Source organism: Dendrobium catenatum, unplaced genomic scaffold, assembly GCF_001605985.2.
Source record: "Dendrobium catenatum unplaced genomic scaffold, ASM160598v2 fragScaff_scaffold_636, whole genome shotgun sequence".
Classification (NCBI taxonomy): Eukaryota; Viridiplantae; Streptophyta; class Magnoliopsida; order Asparagales; family Orchidaceae; genus Dendrobium; species Dendrobium catenatum.
This window is the reverse complement of record NW_021319098.1, coordinates 263,640-279,617: the sequence shown is the minus strand read 5'-3', so window position 1 is coordinate 279,617 and position 15,978 is coordinate 263,640. Positions and strand designations below refer to the sequence as shown.

General features: G+C 35.5%; 1 protein-coding gene across 3 annotated transcripts in view; it reads right to left on the bottom strand.

The window, feature by feature from the left end:
* Nucleotides 1-15,978, bottom strand: part of LOC110110303 (kinesin-like protein KIN-14I) — a 38,762-nt gene that overhangs the window by 13,038 nt on the left and 9,746 nt on the right. For all 3 annotated transcript variants that reach the window (XM_020841709.2, XM_028695433.1, XM_020841708.2), the window contains exons 11-20: nt 14,419-14,571; nt 14,185-14,331; nt 13,879-14,079; nt 10,181-10,345; nt 9,904-10,065; nt 9,527-9,667; nt 9,237-9,431; nt 8,755-8,881; nt 8,449-8,651; nt 8,142-8,324 (exon numbers count right to left, since the gene is read on the bottom strand). In XM_020841709.2, the coding sequence (XP_020697368.1) occupies nt 8,142-8,324; nt 8,449-8,651; nt 8,755-8,881; nt 9,237-9,431; nt 9,527-9,667; nt 9,904-10,065; nt 10,181-10,345; nt 13,879-14,079; nt 14,185-14,331; nt 14,419-14,571 (1,677 nt within the window). The remainder of the gene's footprint in view (nt 1-8,141; nt 8,325-8,448; nt 8,652-8,754; nt 8,882-9,236; nt 9,432-9,526; nt 9,668-9,903; nt 10,066-10,180; nt 10,346-13,878; nt 14,080-14,184; nt 14,332-14,418; nt 14,572-15,978) is intronic.

Genomic DNA, 15,978 nt, shown 5'->3' with positions numbered 1-15,978 from the left:
TTTAGCAATAGAAGGTTTGGAAATCTCAAAACAGATGTTAAAGAATCAAGCTAAAGCGGCTTCATCGAAAGAAAGGGGGAATCACGAAAATAATATGCCGAGCGAAGACAGAGAGGTGTAAATTGGAGAAGAATAGGAAGGAATACCCTCTTGAGCCTCTATTGAGGAGGGGTATGAATAGGGTATATGGAGGTAGGAAGGTATGGGAAGAGGAGAACAGGTAGGCTGAATACAATAGGAGATGGGAAAGGGAACCATGGAGGGATCCCATGCTCACTTCATGGGAGGCATGATGATGCGAACATCCAACCGTCCATGACTATCCAAGGAGCTGAAGATCAACGGCTGTCATCGTCCCACGTTATATTATATTTTATTTGTAATTTTTAAATTTTTATTATAAATTTTCCGTTTTTACCCTCACTTAAGAGGGTCGTCCTATGTAAGCCTTAGGAGCATATGTGTCTTGTTTTAGTTTTTTAGGCCTATATATAGAGGCCCTTTCTTGTGTAATGGGATGATGAATTGATAATGAAATTTTATTCTACTTGTTTGATCTCTTAGTGAGTTCATGAGAGGAGAATGATCTCTTTGTGAGTTATGAGATTCCCAAGATCTCTTTGTGAGTTCTTAAGGAAGTGGAAGGATCTCTTTGTGAGTTCCGAGATTCCCAAGATCTCTTTGTGAGTTATTGAGGAAGTGGCGCTTGTAGATCTCTTTGTGAGTTCTATTGGAGGTGTTGCTCGAGGTGTGTAGCTCCGGATTTTCTTTTTCCTAAACCCAATTTATTTCTTCTCAACCTAACCAAACTCTCTTCCTCCCAAATCCCCTCCACCGGCCCCCATAAGTCCACCGCCGGCCACCCCAGGCCAGTCCCACCACCGGCAGCTCCGCCAGCCTCCTTGGGACGGCTAAGCCACCAACCTCCCTCTTGGGAATTTCAAATTTGAAATTCAAATTTGTTTCCAAGAGGCATTGAAGACTTTCCTAAAATAGTTTCTTGATTTAAGGCTTTCATATTAATTGGATGTAAATTTGAATTTGAAATTCAAATTAATTCTAATTGATAGCCCCATTATTGGAAACTTTCCTTTCTTTCAAAATCTGAATTTTAATTCAGATTTTATTAAATCTTTGATTAGTAATGTGGGCCCCACTCTACTTATGACAAATAATATCCTCCCTCTCTCTATGTGGCCGGCCCCCTCATTGGGCATAATCTCGCTCCTATCTCATTAATAGCCCCCTCATTAAGCCTTCCTAATTACCTCCCACAATTCCCTCTCATCCAATTTAATTCTTCCCATTAAATTTGAATTTAAATTCAAATTCATCCCGCCAATTCCACTTAATTTGAAATTTAATTTCAGATTTTCATTCTCTCTCTCCAAATTGATTTGGGATTTAATTAATCTTACCACCTAGGCAAGTAAATGGCATTTACGTTTTACATCACATGAAACGTGGAAGAGGATATGAGGGTGGTGGAGGAGATCAGAAGATTAGGAAGTTAAAAATGTCAATTTTTAAAGGAAAGGACGTGCATGAGTTGATATATAAGGTAGAGAGATACTTTGTTGTGAATGAGACTTATAGCAGCAACTCTGTATTTAGAGGAAGGCACTGGCACGGTACCAATGGAGGGAGAGACGACGTACCCGAACCGTTCATGGGAGGAGTTTATGGACCGCTTGTTAGAACTTTTTTTAGTAAAGCAGGATGGAGATTACTATAAGAAATTCTTTGCATTAACATAGGTAGGCACTGTGATGGAGTATTGAGAAAGATCTGAGCTTATGTTCGAACTAGGGAGGTTGCCGGAGATAGCGTTGGAGAGCAATTTCATGAAAAGCCTCAAACCAGAGTTGAGAGCAACAGTGCAGGTGACAAGGTCGCATGACTTGGGAGAGGCAATGGAATTGACTAAGGGGTTGTTTGGTTGCCTGAAAAAGAAATGCAGTGTAAAGTAAATGCAATGTAAAGTAAATGTTCTGCATTCCGAATACTGTAAGACAGTTTGGTTGTCTGCAAAATAAACGCATGAGAACTGTTTCCCTTGTTTGGTTAGGTATATCTAGAGTAAAGTAAAAGCGGTGTATTTGTAATAATTTATTTTGACATTACAACTAGTGTATTTATAAAAGCAGTGTATTTATAATAATTAGTATTATTTGGTGTTATAAAATAAAACCAGTGTATTTATTTATTACACTATCTTATTATAAATTTTTTTAAAATTATAAGATATAATATTCTGATGTGTATTAATTTTTCAGTGTGCTGCAATAGATGTGATTGTGTTGGATACAAACAACCTGGAATATCATCATCCTCAGTCACAGGGGAAACCATAATGGACTTGGCAAGTGAGATGATTATATTATCCCTTGGAACAATATAATTTCCAGCGAACCAATGGAGGATATTGATCAAAGCTTGAAATCTAATAGAAATGGAGTGTTTGCTAGGAGATAGTAATTTAAATTAGTGGATTGCGAGGAATTAAAATATAAAATTTCCATTTGATTTCAGGGAAAGAGATTGAGCATAAACTTCTTATTTTTAAAATATAAATTTCGGGGAAAGAGATTGAGCATAAAATTTTTAATTTTTGGGCTCGTTGGATTCGTCTCGTCAAGCCGCTCGATTCGACTGGAAAAGAGATTGAGCATAAAACTATGTTATGTTTGGAAACCGTTTGGTAATCCAAATTGTGGTTTGAACCTTCCAACATCACTTCTAACCCTTCATTTTGACCCGTTTGGGCTCGGATCGGATTGGATTTGATATCGTTGGGTTCGTATTCTCCAGACTCTCATTTTCCACCAAATCTTACCATTTGCAATAGCTCATCTTTGTTTACAGCTGTATTAAAAGAAATAAATGAAATTTGAAATAAAAACGCATGATTTATCTTGAGCTTTTTTCAAGTTATGATTGCAAAATATATTTTCCTCATTAGTTCAAATGGATTAAAAAAAATGCAAGTATTAGTTCAGAAGACGTAACACCTTATTTCAAGTTACATAAGTACAATCAAAAGAGAAAGGAGCAAAGAAAAGGAGCATTTTCTGCAATCTTTGAGGCACTTGCACAAACACTTGGAGTGTCCACACCTATAGCTTTGCGATCATAAGTGCGTGCAAAAGGGAATTTTATACACCTGCAATTAGGGTCTTCAGCCCCTTGTAAATCCATTCCAAACACAACTCCCGCCCCAGCATTGACATAAAAATCTACAGTCTCGTCCCCCACTGCATCGCTTCCATCAACGTCAAGTCCAGTCCTTGCGGCCTTAGCGTCGGATTCACAAACATCATCTTCCAACATACCTTTGCTCCCATGGCGAAGATAACCTTCCCCCCCCAAATCCCTATACCTCTGCTTCCACGGCCCCGACCCGGCCACCACCAAATATACCTTGGGATGTCGTTTTGTTATCTCAGCAAATGCTTGGAACATAAGAGGATGTCCTTTGTCCGTCACAAGCCGTCCGACGACGCCCATTACAAGATTAGCGTCTTCCGGCACCCCAAGCTCTTCTCGGAAGGCCATTCCAAGCTCCAAGTCGGGCCGAAAATTGTGTTCATCAACTCCATTCCGATCGATATCGATAGGATTGTCTAGACCGGTGGAGTCGATGTCAAGCAACTGGCCGGCGACGAGACCCTCAGCGCCGATGCAGCGGGCGAGCTCGGCCGTAGCTCGGACAAAGATGGCGGGGGGAATTGGTTTGGAGGAAGGGTAGTTACTGAGATCGAAGAGATGGCAGAAAGCGAGGGCAAGGAGAGCGTTGCTAGCGAGGACGACGACGGGCTGACCACGTCGGAGATCATCGTTATCCATACATGGGAGATCGTCGTGGATGAGAGACATGGTGCGAATCATCTCGACGGAGCAGGCGGGGGGAATCGGTAGGGCCTCGTCGCCGCCGACGATTTCGCAGATTTTGTAACCCGCTCAATTTGAGCGGGTTTTGAAGTCACGCGAACGGGTCATCGTAATACACCCCTTATGCTTCCGGGGATTTACTTATGTCCTGCTTAAAATCAACCAAACGACCTAATTCATGAAATGCATGTAAAATAATTACTTTACCCTTCTAATTTTGCATACCAAACAGCCCCTAAGCTGATTGAGGACAACAATTCACTACAGAGTAGAAAAGGAGTCAGTTTGAGAGGTTTTTACCACACGACAACCACTTTTCTGGTACTTAGGGTGTAGACTATACCAGTTTACAGGGAGGCTCCAGGGGAGCATGGTTTAAGAGTCTAACAAAGAAGGAATTTCAAGAGGCTGACAGATACTGAACTGCAAGACAAAAGGGCTAAGGGGCTATGTTTCAAATGCGACGAGAAATTTATACCGGGACATAGATGTAAAAATTGTACCTTGCATGGTCTCTTTGCGTGTGATGAAGAGGAGGTGGATGAGGCAGAGGCGGCGAGGGAGGAAGTAGAGGAAGAGGATCCCGTACACTTGGAGATGGTTGAATTTTCATTGAACTCTGTAGTGGGATTCACCCCGAATCACATTATAAAAGTGAGGGGACGGAGAGGAGGAGAGGCAGTGGCGATACTGGTGGACAGTGGGGCTACACAATTTCATATCAAACCAGGTGGTAGACAAATTAAGGTTGAAACTAGCATACACGGAATGTTTTGGAGTGATGATGGGCGCATAAAATGTGAAGAAGAGGAGAGTGATATGTCAGGGTTTGGTGGCAGAGCTACAAGAGATTCACATCAGGGAAGATTTTCTTCCATTGGAGTTGGGAAGTGTTGATTTGATTTTGGTAATGAGGTGGCTAAAAACTTTGGGGGACACCAAGGTAAACTGGAAGGCATTAGCTATGGAGATCCAGGTGGAGGGAAGAAATGTGGTAATTAAGGGAGACCCCAACTTATCCAAAGAAATGATTTCTTTGAAAACCATGATTCGTACCATACAAGGGGAAGGAGGGGTATTCTTGGTGGAGCTTCAGGGTTTGGAGGGAGGAGAGACATAAGAGATAGAGGACATTTGAGACATTGTCCAACCACTTCTTTAGCAGTTCAGGGATATATTCCAGCTTCCCCAGGGATTGCCACCCCCATGGGAGCACAAGCACTCTATTGCTTTGAAGGAAGTTTCCCCCATTAGTGTCTGACAATACCACTACCCTAAGATCCAGACGAAAGATATTGATAGATTGATTCAAGAGATGCTAGAAGCTAAAATCATCAAGTCTAGTGTGAGCCCTTTCTCTACTCCTGTATTATTGGTGAAGAAGGATGAAAATTGGAGGTTCTGTGTAGACTATTGTGCACTGAACAAGGAAATTTTATCAGACAAGTTTCTCAAACCAGTCATTGATGAGCTGCTAGAAGAGTTGCATGGATCTGTGATACTCGCCAAGATTGACTTGAAATCTAAGTGCCGCCAGATCAAAATGTGATCAGGAGAAGACTCAAGCCAGTTTATGAGTGAGAGCTGATGGTGATTGAGTTGGCCATTCAGAAATGACAGCCTTATACATTTAATTTTCGTCAATTGCTATAGTGTTGGAACGCTTTTTCTATGCGACCAACAACTGCAGCTTGCTTCCAACTCTCCATGTCAACACTGCTAGAGTACCCAAGCTAAAATTCCTTCAGTAGTTCCGCCTAGTTATAGGTCTTAGGGATGTGAACTATGGATAGTTTAGATAGTTTAGCAGTTTAGCTCACACAAATATATATTAGTAATCCATTAAGTCCATTGCCATCTTTTATCGCCACTATACATTGTTATTTGGCCATTATACTAACATCAAGAAAAAGAAAATTCATGCATTTTGAGTAACTGGCCAAGTTGCTAAAATAGTAATAAATTTTGTTAGCAAAATGGGTCCTATGGAAAGCCCATCGATTCCCAGTCACTAGTGAAAATTAAAAATATTGATCCATTCATAATACTCCTTCAATTAGATTAATGGGTTGTCCAATTGAACATGATAACAAAATACATAACTACATAAGTCATTAGAAGAAGCTCTATAATACATATACACCTTATTTTCCCTATGAAGGAAAATATAATTGAAGAACCTGTGAATATGGGCAAAACAAGGAAAATAACTTGTGATAAAGACAAGATAAAATTAGACCAAAAAAGTCCAAACTCAAGAAAAGAAAATATATTATTTTTCCCCAAAGCACACGTACATTTAATTTTTCTAAATTGCTATAGTAGCCAAATTCTTCTTCTATGCGAACAACAACTACAGCCTGCTTTCAGCTCTCCTTATTCAACATTGCTACAACACCCAACGTAAGATTCCTTCACAGATTGCTATTCTGCCTAGTTATAGGTCTTAGGGAGATGTATTATGGATAGTTCAGATTGCAAACATATATATTAGTAATCCCTCAAGTACATCACCATCTTTTATCGCTTCAATACCCCCCCCCCCTCCATAAAAAAAACTTTGCCACATGAAATCTTCGGAAGAATTGGGAGGATCGGGTTGCTGCAGTAATTCCTATAGTAATTGCCATAACAACTTTTTAAAAAATTAGCATTGCAATTCTCTCCTCCTCTTTAAGAATCTCATCCTCGAAATTCCTTTCATTGGTGAATCGGTGATTATTCAAATAAATGAAAAATCTTTATCTCATTTCTTGTTCTCACTCTCGTGTTACTTTGCTTTCTGTTTAGGCCTCAACTTCGCTTTAACATAAGGGATCCCCCAATTTCTTTGTGTTAGCATTTCTCCATAAATTATAACTTGCCAAGATGTTGCGGCAAATGGTGATTCCATTTTCATATTTCTTCATTTAGTGGATCATATTCACTTTGCTCACCTATAGGCATAACCTTAATTGAAGCCAAATCACATAAATCTTATTTTCTTTTTATTTTATTTTTCCTTTCTCATGTGTGATTGTTTTTGGCACATCATTCTCAAACTGGTGATCATTCCATTCTGGTTATTTGATGCTTTCATCACAACTACAACTTCAATTCACTTTTTTAAGACAGTATCTCTTAGCCCTTAATACACCTAACTTGATTAAAATCTCTAGATCTCTTTATCTTTTACCATATCTATTTAATATATATTCTTATCCGATCTTTGATACAAAGTCATAATATAAATCAAAGCAAAAATTGCAATTTTTGTTTTGATCATTACCTTCTTCGTAATATTTATAGCTTTCTTCTAATAATTATAAAAATAAATAATACTTATATTTTGTCACTCCTTAAAAGCATATTTTCCCCCTAATAACATGTTGCACCTCCTCACTCCACCATCAAGTCATCTTACTAATGCATGATCTATTCTAGATGCTTCTAAGACATTCATGTCAATCCTTTTAATGGAACCATCAATCTTATCCAACATTATATTTATTCACCTAAAAATCTCGAATTTACCTCTCTTAGAAATCCATCTGCAAGATTAACCATTTCTTGCATTTCAAATTCCGACATATTACTTTGGATTATTTCTTTTATACTCCTAAGATATATCGTCCAACTTTCTCATGGAATTGCCTTACAGTGTTCGCCAAAAAAAATTCTTTCCTTTTTAAGCAAATAAGTCTATGTAATTTGTTAGCGCCACAACTGATTGCAATAAAGTATTGTTCTTGTTTATTCAAGTATTTAGTCTCTGTTACAAAATCATAGACTATAATGAAATCAAGCCAACATCTCTATGAATTTTCTCATAGCTCATCCAGTTAGAACATCCAAGTCCTTTTAAGTCACCCCAAAACTTTCATTTCCTGCTTACATATGCAATATAATGGTTCTTCTATCTTTTTTCTAAATTGATTTCTTAAACTATCCATCAATACATTGCGTTTCATGGAGGAAAATCCTAGAAGGTCCCTGGTTTCTAACCAATGAAATGATTGCATATTTAGTTATAATTTCAAGAGATGAATCCACTTTTTTACATCCTTCACATCACATCAATATGTAAGAAATAAGCTGATATTTAGGTTGTACTACTTCTTAAGTATCCTGCATTCGAGAAATTCAATTCAAAATAAAATTGCAAAACACATTCTTACCAAAATTAACTCTTGCAAGTGCTTTAAAAAAACATGCTTTGGTCAAAATGTTGGCACAAAGAAAGTAGTAAATAAAATAAATTTAATCAATACCTTCAGAGAAAAAGAGAATTTTTTGCCATCACGATCCATTATTTTGAAAAGCTCAGCTGTTGTCCTTGGGGTGAGTCCCGGATGCCTTTCTGAACCATATATTGTGAAAGTCTTACCAGAACCAGTTTGTCCATATGCAAATATGCATACATTATATCCATCAACAGCAGATTGTACTAGATACTGTGCAAAACCCAACAAATAATATTTTTTGAAAAAAGCAAAGAAAGCAAGGATGCATCATAGCTAGAGGTTATCATTATCATGCAAGTTCAAAAATAAAAAATTTGATTTGAGAGTTACTTACCTTGGTATCTGCAAAAACATCATCTTGTGAAGCACTTGGACCAAAAACACGATCATATATATGTTGCTTTAACTTCTCATCTTTCCATGGATGTGCAACAGTAAACTCATCCATTGAGACTACCATGTTTTTCTCCTTATCAGCAATTTCATTTTCATTTAAAGGGCGTAGACGACAAAAAACTCTTATCTTGCCTTTCATATCTGTTGTAAGATGCAATTGCTCGTAATTACATGATATAGTACAGTAATATATGTCATACTCCACAATATTCGGTTCAAAATCTAAATAGCAATGAAAAATCACCTTCAATAATATTATAATATCGTTTCCGTAAAACTTGCTCTTCTTTGTAGAGTGCTTCAAGTTCAGCAAGCTGTGCTCCTTGCCTTTTCAATATTGCAGCCGTTTGTTCATTTTTCCTATCAATATCCTGTTATAAGATACAAATCACCCCACAATTCAATCAAAAGAAACATTTTTTAGTTGTCTTTAAGAAAAAAATGCTCTGTTTTTTTCTTGGAAAGAACTAACAAAAATGAAGACATGCCGAATCTCATAGAAGCACAAGCTTGTAGTCTCAAAAATGAACTTTTAAGTTTTTTTTAGCCCCAGACTGTGAAGCAAAATGAAAAAGATCATGCGGTTTACACTTTAAGTGCCAAAAAAGACAGTTAAAGAACCGCATGAAGCACAACAGCATTTCCCATCACATGACAGGCAGGGCCAAACAAAACAAAATTTTGAATGTACAAGCTAATTTTATAAAGAGTGCCAAATTTGCTTACCTCTCTCATTTCTCGCAATTCTTCTAACTCCTTTAAGTCTTCATGTAATGTATCTAGCTCAGTATTTCTGATTGCAAGAGTAGATTCGGCTACATTCAAGGATTCCATTGTACTTTCCAATTTCTGTTCCAATTCTGCAACACGCATATCTAAGTTTTGGCGCTCAACTTCAAAATTCTTTACAGTCATATTAATCTGTATGTTAAACATGAAACAATTAGCAATTTGTGTATGCTCTAAAAATTAATAAACCTCCTTTACGTCAGCAAAATTAAAAACAAAGAAATGACCTCATCATTTTTCTTCTTTTCAGTTCTTTGAATCTTCTGCTCAAGCAAAAATTTCTCTTTCAGCAGCGTCTTAATAGTATCTTTAGATGCTTGTAACTCCTTGGTGCGTATCCTCAAATCCTCTTGAGTTTTGATTAATGTCTGACCAGAAGACCATAGTTGATTACAACATTTTTTAATCTCTTCAAATAAAAAACCTAGTATACTTTAGTAAGAAGTAGTACCATATAAAGTTTCATGCAAAGAAAAAAAAAGCGTGATGTAGTTTTGATGCTATGACTAGAATGAAGAAGATAATAACATTAAGTGAAGAACAAGAAACCATGCAAATACAAATCCCAAAAAGAAATTTAAAAAGAAGAAGAAGCATGACACACCTGAAAATCATCACTGCCATTTCTAACATAACCAGTATCTCCTCCATCTCCATTTCCAAATACAAGCATACTTTGCCTCCTAGCATGACTTCCTATCAGGTGTCCTGGTGAGCTCAGCTTTGCTAGCTTAGCTTCAATGCTTCGTTTATCAGTTAATGCAGTCTGTTAAATTATGTATAATTAAAAAGTAGGATAAAAGAATAATCATGTAGAAATTATTATGAAATAATATTGTTAGTTTGACAAATATTTACGCAATTAATATTGGAAAATATACCTGCAAATCAGCCTCCTTTTCATCATATAAAGTTTTAAGTTTATCACGCTCATTGATGATTTCTTGTAAGTTTTCCTTCCCTGCCTGTAAAGAATCTCGAAGCCCTTCCAGTTCCTCCTGCATCTCTATTTCTCGTTTCTCTTTTGCATGCAATTCTTCCAATAACTACAAAATTGGGTAGGTTAGTCAATGTCAAGAAATAAAAAAGAAGAAAGTTCAACTGGTTGTAATAATGGTATCCAATGCGTTTGTCTCAGTTAAAAGTAAAAATTAAGAAATGCATACATAGAAAAGTAGTTTTTAATCCCCATTTCAGTGATCCAGAGCCAACACAGTACTTTTGAGAAAAGTAGACATTCTTGTACGAAAACTTTTTATTATTATTTTGAATGCAGTTCGGGGTACTATAGTATCTATATCTGAATTTCCACAAACACTAGGCAATTAAGGAGTAGAAGAATGTTGCTCTAGACTTCAAGTGAGAGAGCGACCGAAATTATAATAATGTTAGGAAGAGCAGATAAAGTTAAACATTACTGTAATTTTAACAGGAAAAGACAGATTTGCAATGCATTATAAAACATTAAAAACAGATCACCGCATATATATATATATATATATATATATAATATATAAAATAAAAAAAATAAAAAAAGAAATCGAACCGACTAGTGTAAGTTCAACTCATCATCACAGTGACTAATGTTTTCAATATAAGTTATTCATATTATTAAGATAGGTGGAGTTTACGGAGTGAATAATAAGGCAACTTTTGAACTTGAGGTGAGTATTCATATTTCTAATTTATAGCAATGATTTTACTTCTTCTAAATCTAATGCATCAATTATTATTCATACTTATTCAGCTTGATGTTATAATAAATTCATTTATGATTTTTTTCTATAATAGATGATTGGTCATGCTGAAATGGATCACATAAATTTATTAACATATTTCAATTATTTATCCTATGTCATATAAGATTTATTATACAAAGATATGGAATGAAATGGAGAAAGAAAATAAAATAATTTATATCGGAATGCTTGTATGTGCATACAAGTATGAAATACAATCCCTTATGGTACTAATTGGAGATACATTATACCCATGCACATAAATTAGATAAAGTCTTAGAAAAGGGAATGGAAATAGAAGTACCTTAAATAGTACAAATTAAACAGAAGCTCCTATAACGGCTGTATTATATAAGAAATGAGAAAGATAAAATTTGATATGATATGATTATATACAAAGAAAGATTTTAAAACTCTTGCATTATCATAATTGAATATAATGAATTGCCAACTGATTTATGATGATCTATTTTAACCAGCATACATTCTGATTTTTAAATTTCCATCATGCAGAAACTCATCATTGTTGTGATTAATGTTTTTAAGATAAATTATTAACTAAATAGGTGGACAAAGAGAATATATTTATTGTAGATGTGGCACTATAAGAGAAAGGTATATCTTAAATTTGTTATAGTTTTGATCTAAAAACAAATTTAGAATTTAATAGCTCTTTCAATATAATTGAGGTTTTGCAACTAATTATTTTGCAATCTATCCGAGAGAGAGAGAGGGAGAGAGAGAGGCTTGAATTGATATTGCCAACTTTATCATGCTTGGTGTTTGAATATTGTTTTACATCTCCATTTCTTAAACATTCGGGAAGAGTTTTATCTAAATATATGACTTGGTTATGCTATTCAAAAAGGTGTGATGATGAAAGTTCATCAAGATTGAGAGCAATGTACCACTAATAAACATAAAAGAGAGGAAACATAACATAGAAAAACACCAAGATTTATGTGGTTTGATTTCAACTAAGTCTACATACATGAGATAGTAGAGAGAATCCCATCCACAAATAAAGAAGTCACAATTATTGTGTTCAAAATAAGAGCACTCACCAACCATATCTCAATCCCCAAGTACACCCCCACAAAAAAGAAAAAGAAAAAGAAGAACATAAAACAGCTCAAAAATCTCACATTAGGAGATTACCTTGCACAAAGTCTTCTTTTCTCATGCATCGCCTCAAAGAAGCCAATCCTCCATAAACCCCATATCCAATAGAGCACATGGAAAAATTATTCTGTGCGGACACCGTCTGGAGACCAACTAGAACACGCCACGTCAGGTTTTGCTCGAAACTGGTGCTGGGTATCTTTGTGCATCGGGTGACGCGGCGCGTTCTGGTTGGCCTCCGGACCGTCTGGTGTCCACACAGAATAATTTCTCAAGTACATGAGGAATGAAGAAAGATCTCCAACATGAATTGTATAGAGAACTCTTCAGATAGCTCATATAAATAATCTTACGCCAACCCCCAAAAAGAAACATCGAGAATATGGATTTATGCATTGACGCAATTCCAAGAAGGAAATTCCGAATGCATGTGCCCCAATGTGTGCCTTCTAATACTTGTTGTGCACATGTGCCAAGGTTTCCTCCATTTCGATATGGAGTGGAGACATGAAGGAGACTCAATCTTGCCATTCTTAAGAGTGCACGTGTGCCTTGCCATGATAGCTATCATGACAACCTAGGCATGGTGCTATTGGAAACCATATATTAGCAAAAAAATGCAGATCACCCCTCATTTAGATGGAACCAGAAGATAGAAGTCATCATACTAGAGTTGGCAGAAAGACAACTAATAACATCAAGCTAATAAACTAAACTTCTCATAGCACAAAGGCAACAAAAGAAATGTTATGACCCCAAACAATGAGATTCCAATTTGATGCCAAGGACAAAAAGTTATTTCAAGGTAATCCTTACACATGGCATCAAGCGGTTTGATCAAGCCCACATGTTGTAGACTTAGTACAAAAAACCTTTTGAAGTCTGCGAGGTGGGGCTTATTGCCTATTGACTACTAGTCTAGTACTATAATTGTTTATGATTTGATCACTCTAGATTAATGTCTTAAAGCAAGAATATAATATTGCTTTAACATACAAGAATATAAGCGAAATGAAGAAAATTTTCTTGCTAAATATTTTTTAAAACTTTCCTAATTAATTAACGTAGCAATATGACTTCCAATAAAATGATAGATCTATAACTTAAACAGTATAAACAGCAATAATAAAAAAACACAAAGCAATAATGTAATAACATAATATTGCCAATAATCAACAAAATTAGATTAAGCAAAACTATGCATTAAATAAATAAAAAATTAAAAACAATAAAGGAAAAAATGTGCATACAGTATGAAGAAAAAGCAACAGGTGGGCTAGTATCGACTAGGCTCGATGGGTTTTTGGGAGTCGTAATATAGTTCTCCTGGTTTTGTAACTTTGAGCTCAACCTGTAACATGCCAAATCTAAGCCTATACTGACAACATTATTAATGAATCTCAATATGAAGTATTTAATGATGTGACTAAAATAATGTGTTCTTTGTAAAATAATATGTAACTGAGAAATTAAATATATCTTCTCCTATTGGCAAAATCATGCTCTTAATTTCCAATCATAATATGAACAAAGTAATATAAACTACAATCTAATTGATAGCTTAATTTTCATCATTATCTTTCCTTGAAAATGCAAGCGGTATGAGCTTTAGTTATAACAATGATGTAAACTATAAAAATCAAATAGTTGATGCTTCAGGGGCAGAATATAAATCAAGGTGTTCATAAAGGGAATAAACAGTTAAACAATTTGCTCACTTTATCTGCAGTCTTATGGGATTCTTCTACAGCTTTAGCTAGGTCCTGCATACATTTTTCATGGATGTCTATACTTGGCGGATTAATTGCTTGAGAAGAATCATCATGAGGGGATCTTGTAGCAGGAGGTTGTGATTTGGAGTACCTACGGAGCATGACATCATTTATATGTGTTTGAAGAGCAACACAAATTTCCTCCCCCTGCAAAGGTTTATGTAACACTTATCTCACAGAATTCACTAACAATAACACCAACAATAAAGTGATGTGCTAAACTAAAGAAAGCAAGAAATATAACAGCCTGACCTGCTTAGTTTCAAACTGAAAAATCTGAAGCACACCAGCAACCCTCATCTTAAAGAAAACAGCAGTGTTGCTGCTACCAAATTGCATAATATCCCTTAGCTCTGCTGAGTGTAAGTATTCTTTTGGAACTGGACGAAAAAAATGAATCTATAATACAAGAAAAAAAAATTGCATTAGAGACTGTTTAGTGCAACATATCAACAGGTCAAAAGTATTCAAGGAGCAGTTACTAACCCCACGCTTATTTATGCCCAAATTAATTCGACCAGGTAGAAGGCCTATTGGGTCATCTATCTTGCGAACATTGAAAAAAACCGAGTTTCCATAGGGAAGAGCATGAAGGATCCTAAGGAACTGCTGTCTTGCATCATCTCTCAACAAATGTTTCTGCATGGATTAGAAAAATTTTAATGATCCAAATAATTAAAACCATAGAATTGCCATTGCTTGCAAAGAAATGTTAAATGAACTTACACTACAAGGAGTTGAGCTATACAAGCCCAACAATCAAAGAAATGTTATTTTCTACCTCAGCAGGCATCTACAGCTAATGGAAAGGGAAAAAAAGTTTAAAAGGCTTGGTTTCTAGCTAGTTAAATATCAAGTCGCAAGAATCATCATCATCACAATTATTAGCCTTACCGCAACTATTTGGAGTCGACTTTATGAATAGTCATTTTCAATTCATTCCTATTAAGTATTGTGAGAGATGTCAAATTTATTATACACAAATTATTTTGGATAACTTCTAACTTCTTTACTGTGAAACACTTAGATCCATGCATCATCGAAGTAATTGCAATTTTATAAATTTAACTTTAAATTTGTACATTTTCCTCTAATAACATAATACTCCTTAGGCACTTCTCTATTTTAATCTACTCTAAAAGTTACATTCTCATCTATATCCCTACTTCTGTACAACATATCTAAAATACTTAAGCCTATCATACATAATATCACTATATCTTTTAATAATATTAATTGATAGTTATTAACATCACACCCACCAAAATAATGAATCATATATATCGTAGCCAAAACTCACATCTATCAAGAATGGAATCAAAGTTAGAGCTATGAAAGAATGGAATCAAAGAGATAAGAATTAAGTTCCATATAGGACAAAGTGTTAAGTTATAGAAGCCGCCTTTTGAATCATTGGGAACAAAGTTCTATACATTGAGAGCAACCTCTTGAATATAAAGGTCAGCTCTAAAATTTTATCAACTTGGTGAATGATTCCAAATAGTGTAAAGATACAAACAAGGATGACAGTTTCTTTAAGTGGGGGAGATTGTAAAACCACTTAAGTATAATGGAGCATAATTCGTAAACATCAAAGTGCCTTTTAGCATAATGGTCAATGTTTCATCTAGAAATCCAAAGTTAAGCATGCTCATGTCAAAGCACTCCTACAATGGGTGACACTCCTAGAATGTTGAACCAATTGTGCAAATCCTTGAGGCCGATTAGGCTAAAGTGGACAATATTTCAATGGATTTGAGTTTGGGTTGTGACAATATAATTGGTCCTTTTTTATAATTATAAGTCATCAATCATCTTAAGATGTTTCTCCATAGCTTTTAACTTCCCACTTATTTCAATAGATATATCACCAATTATAACACAATCCTTTGCAAAAAGCATACACAAAGGCACCTAAGTTTAAATATCATTTTTAAAAATCTCCGTAATCAATACAAAAATAAAATATATAACTAATATTGATCCTTGATGTACTGATGTAATTAAAAATTCTTTGATCACTTTAGAACTACTTATACAATGAAG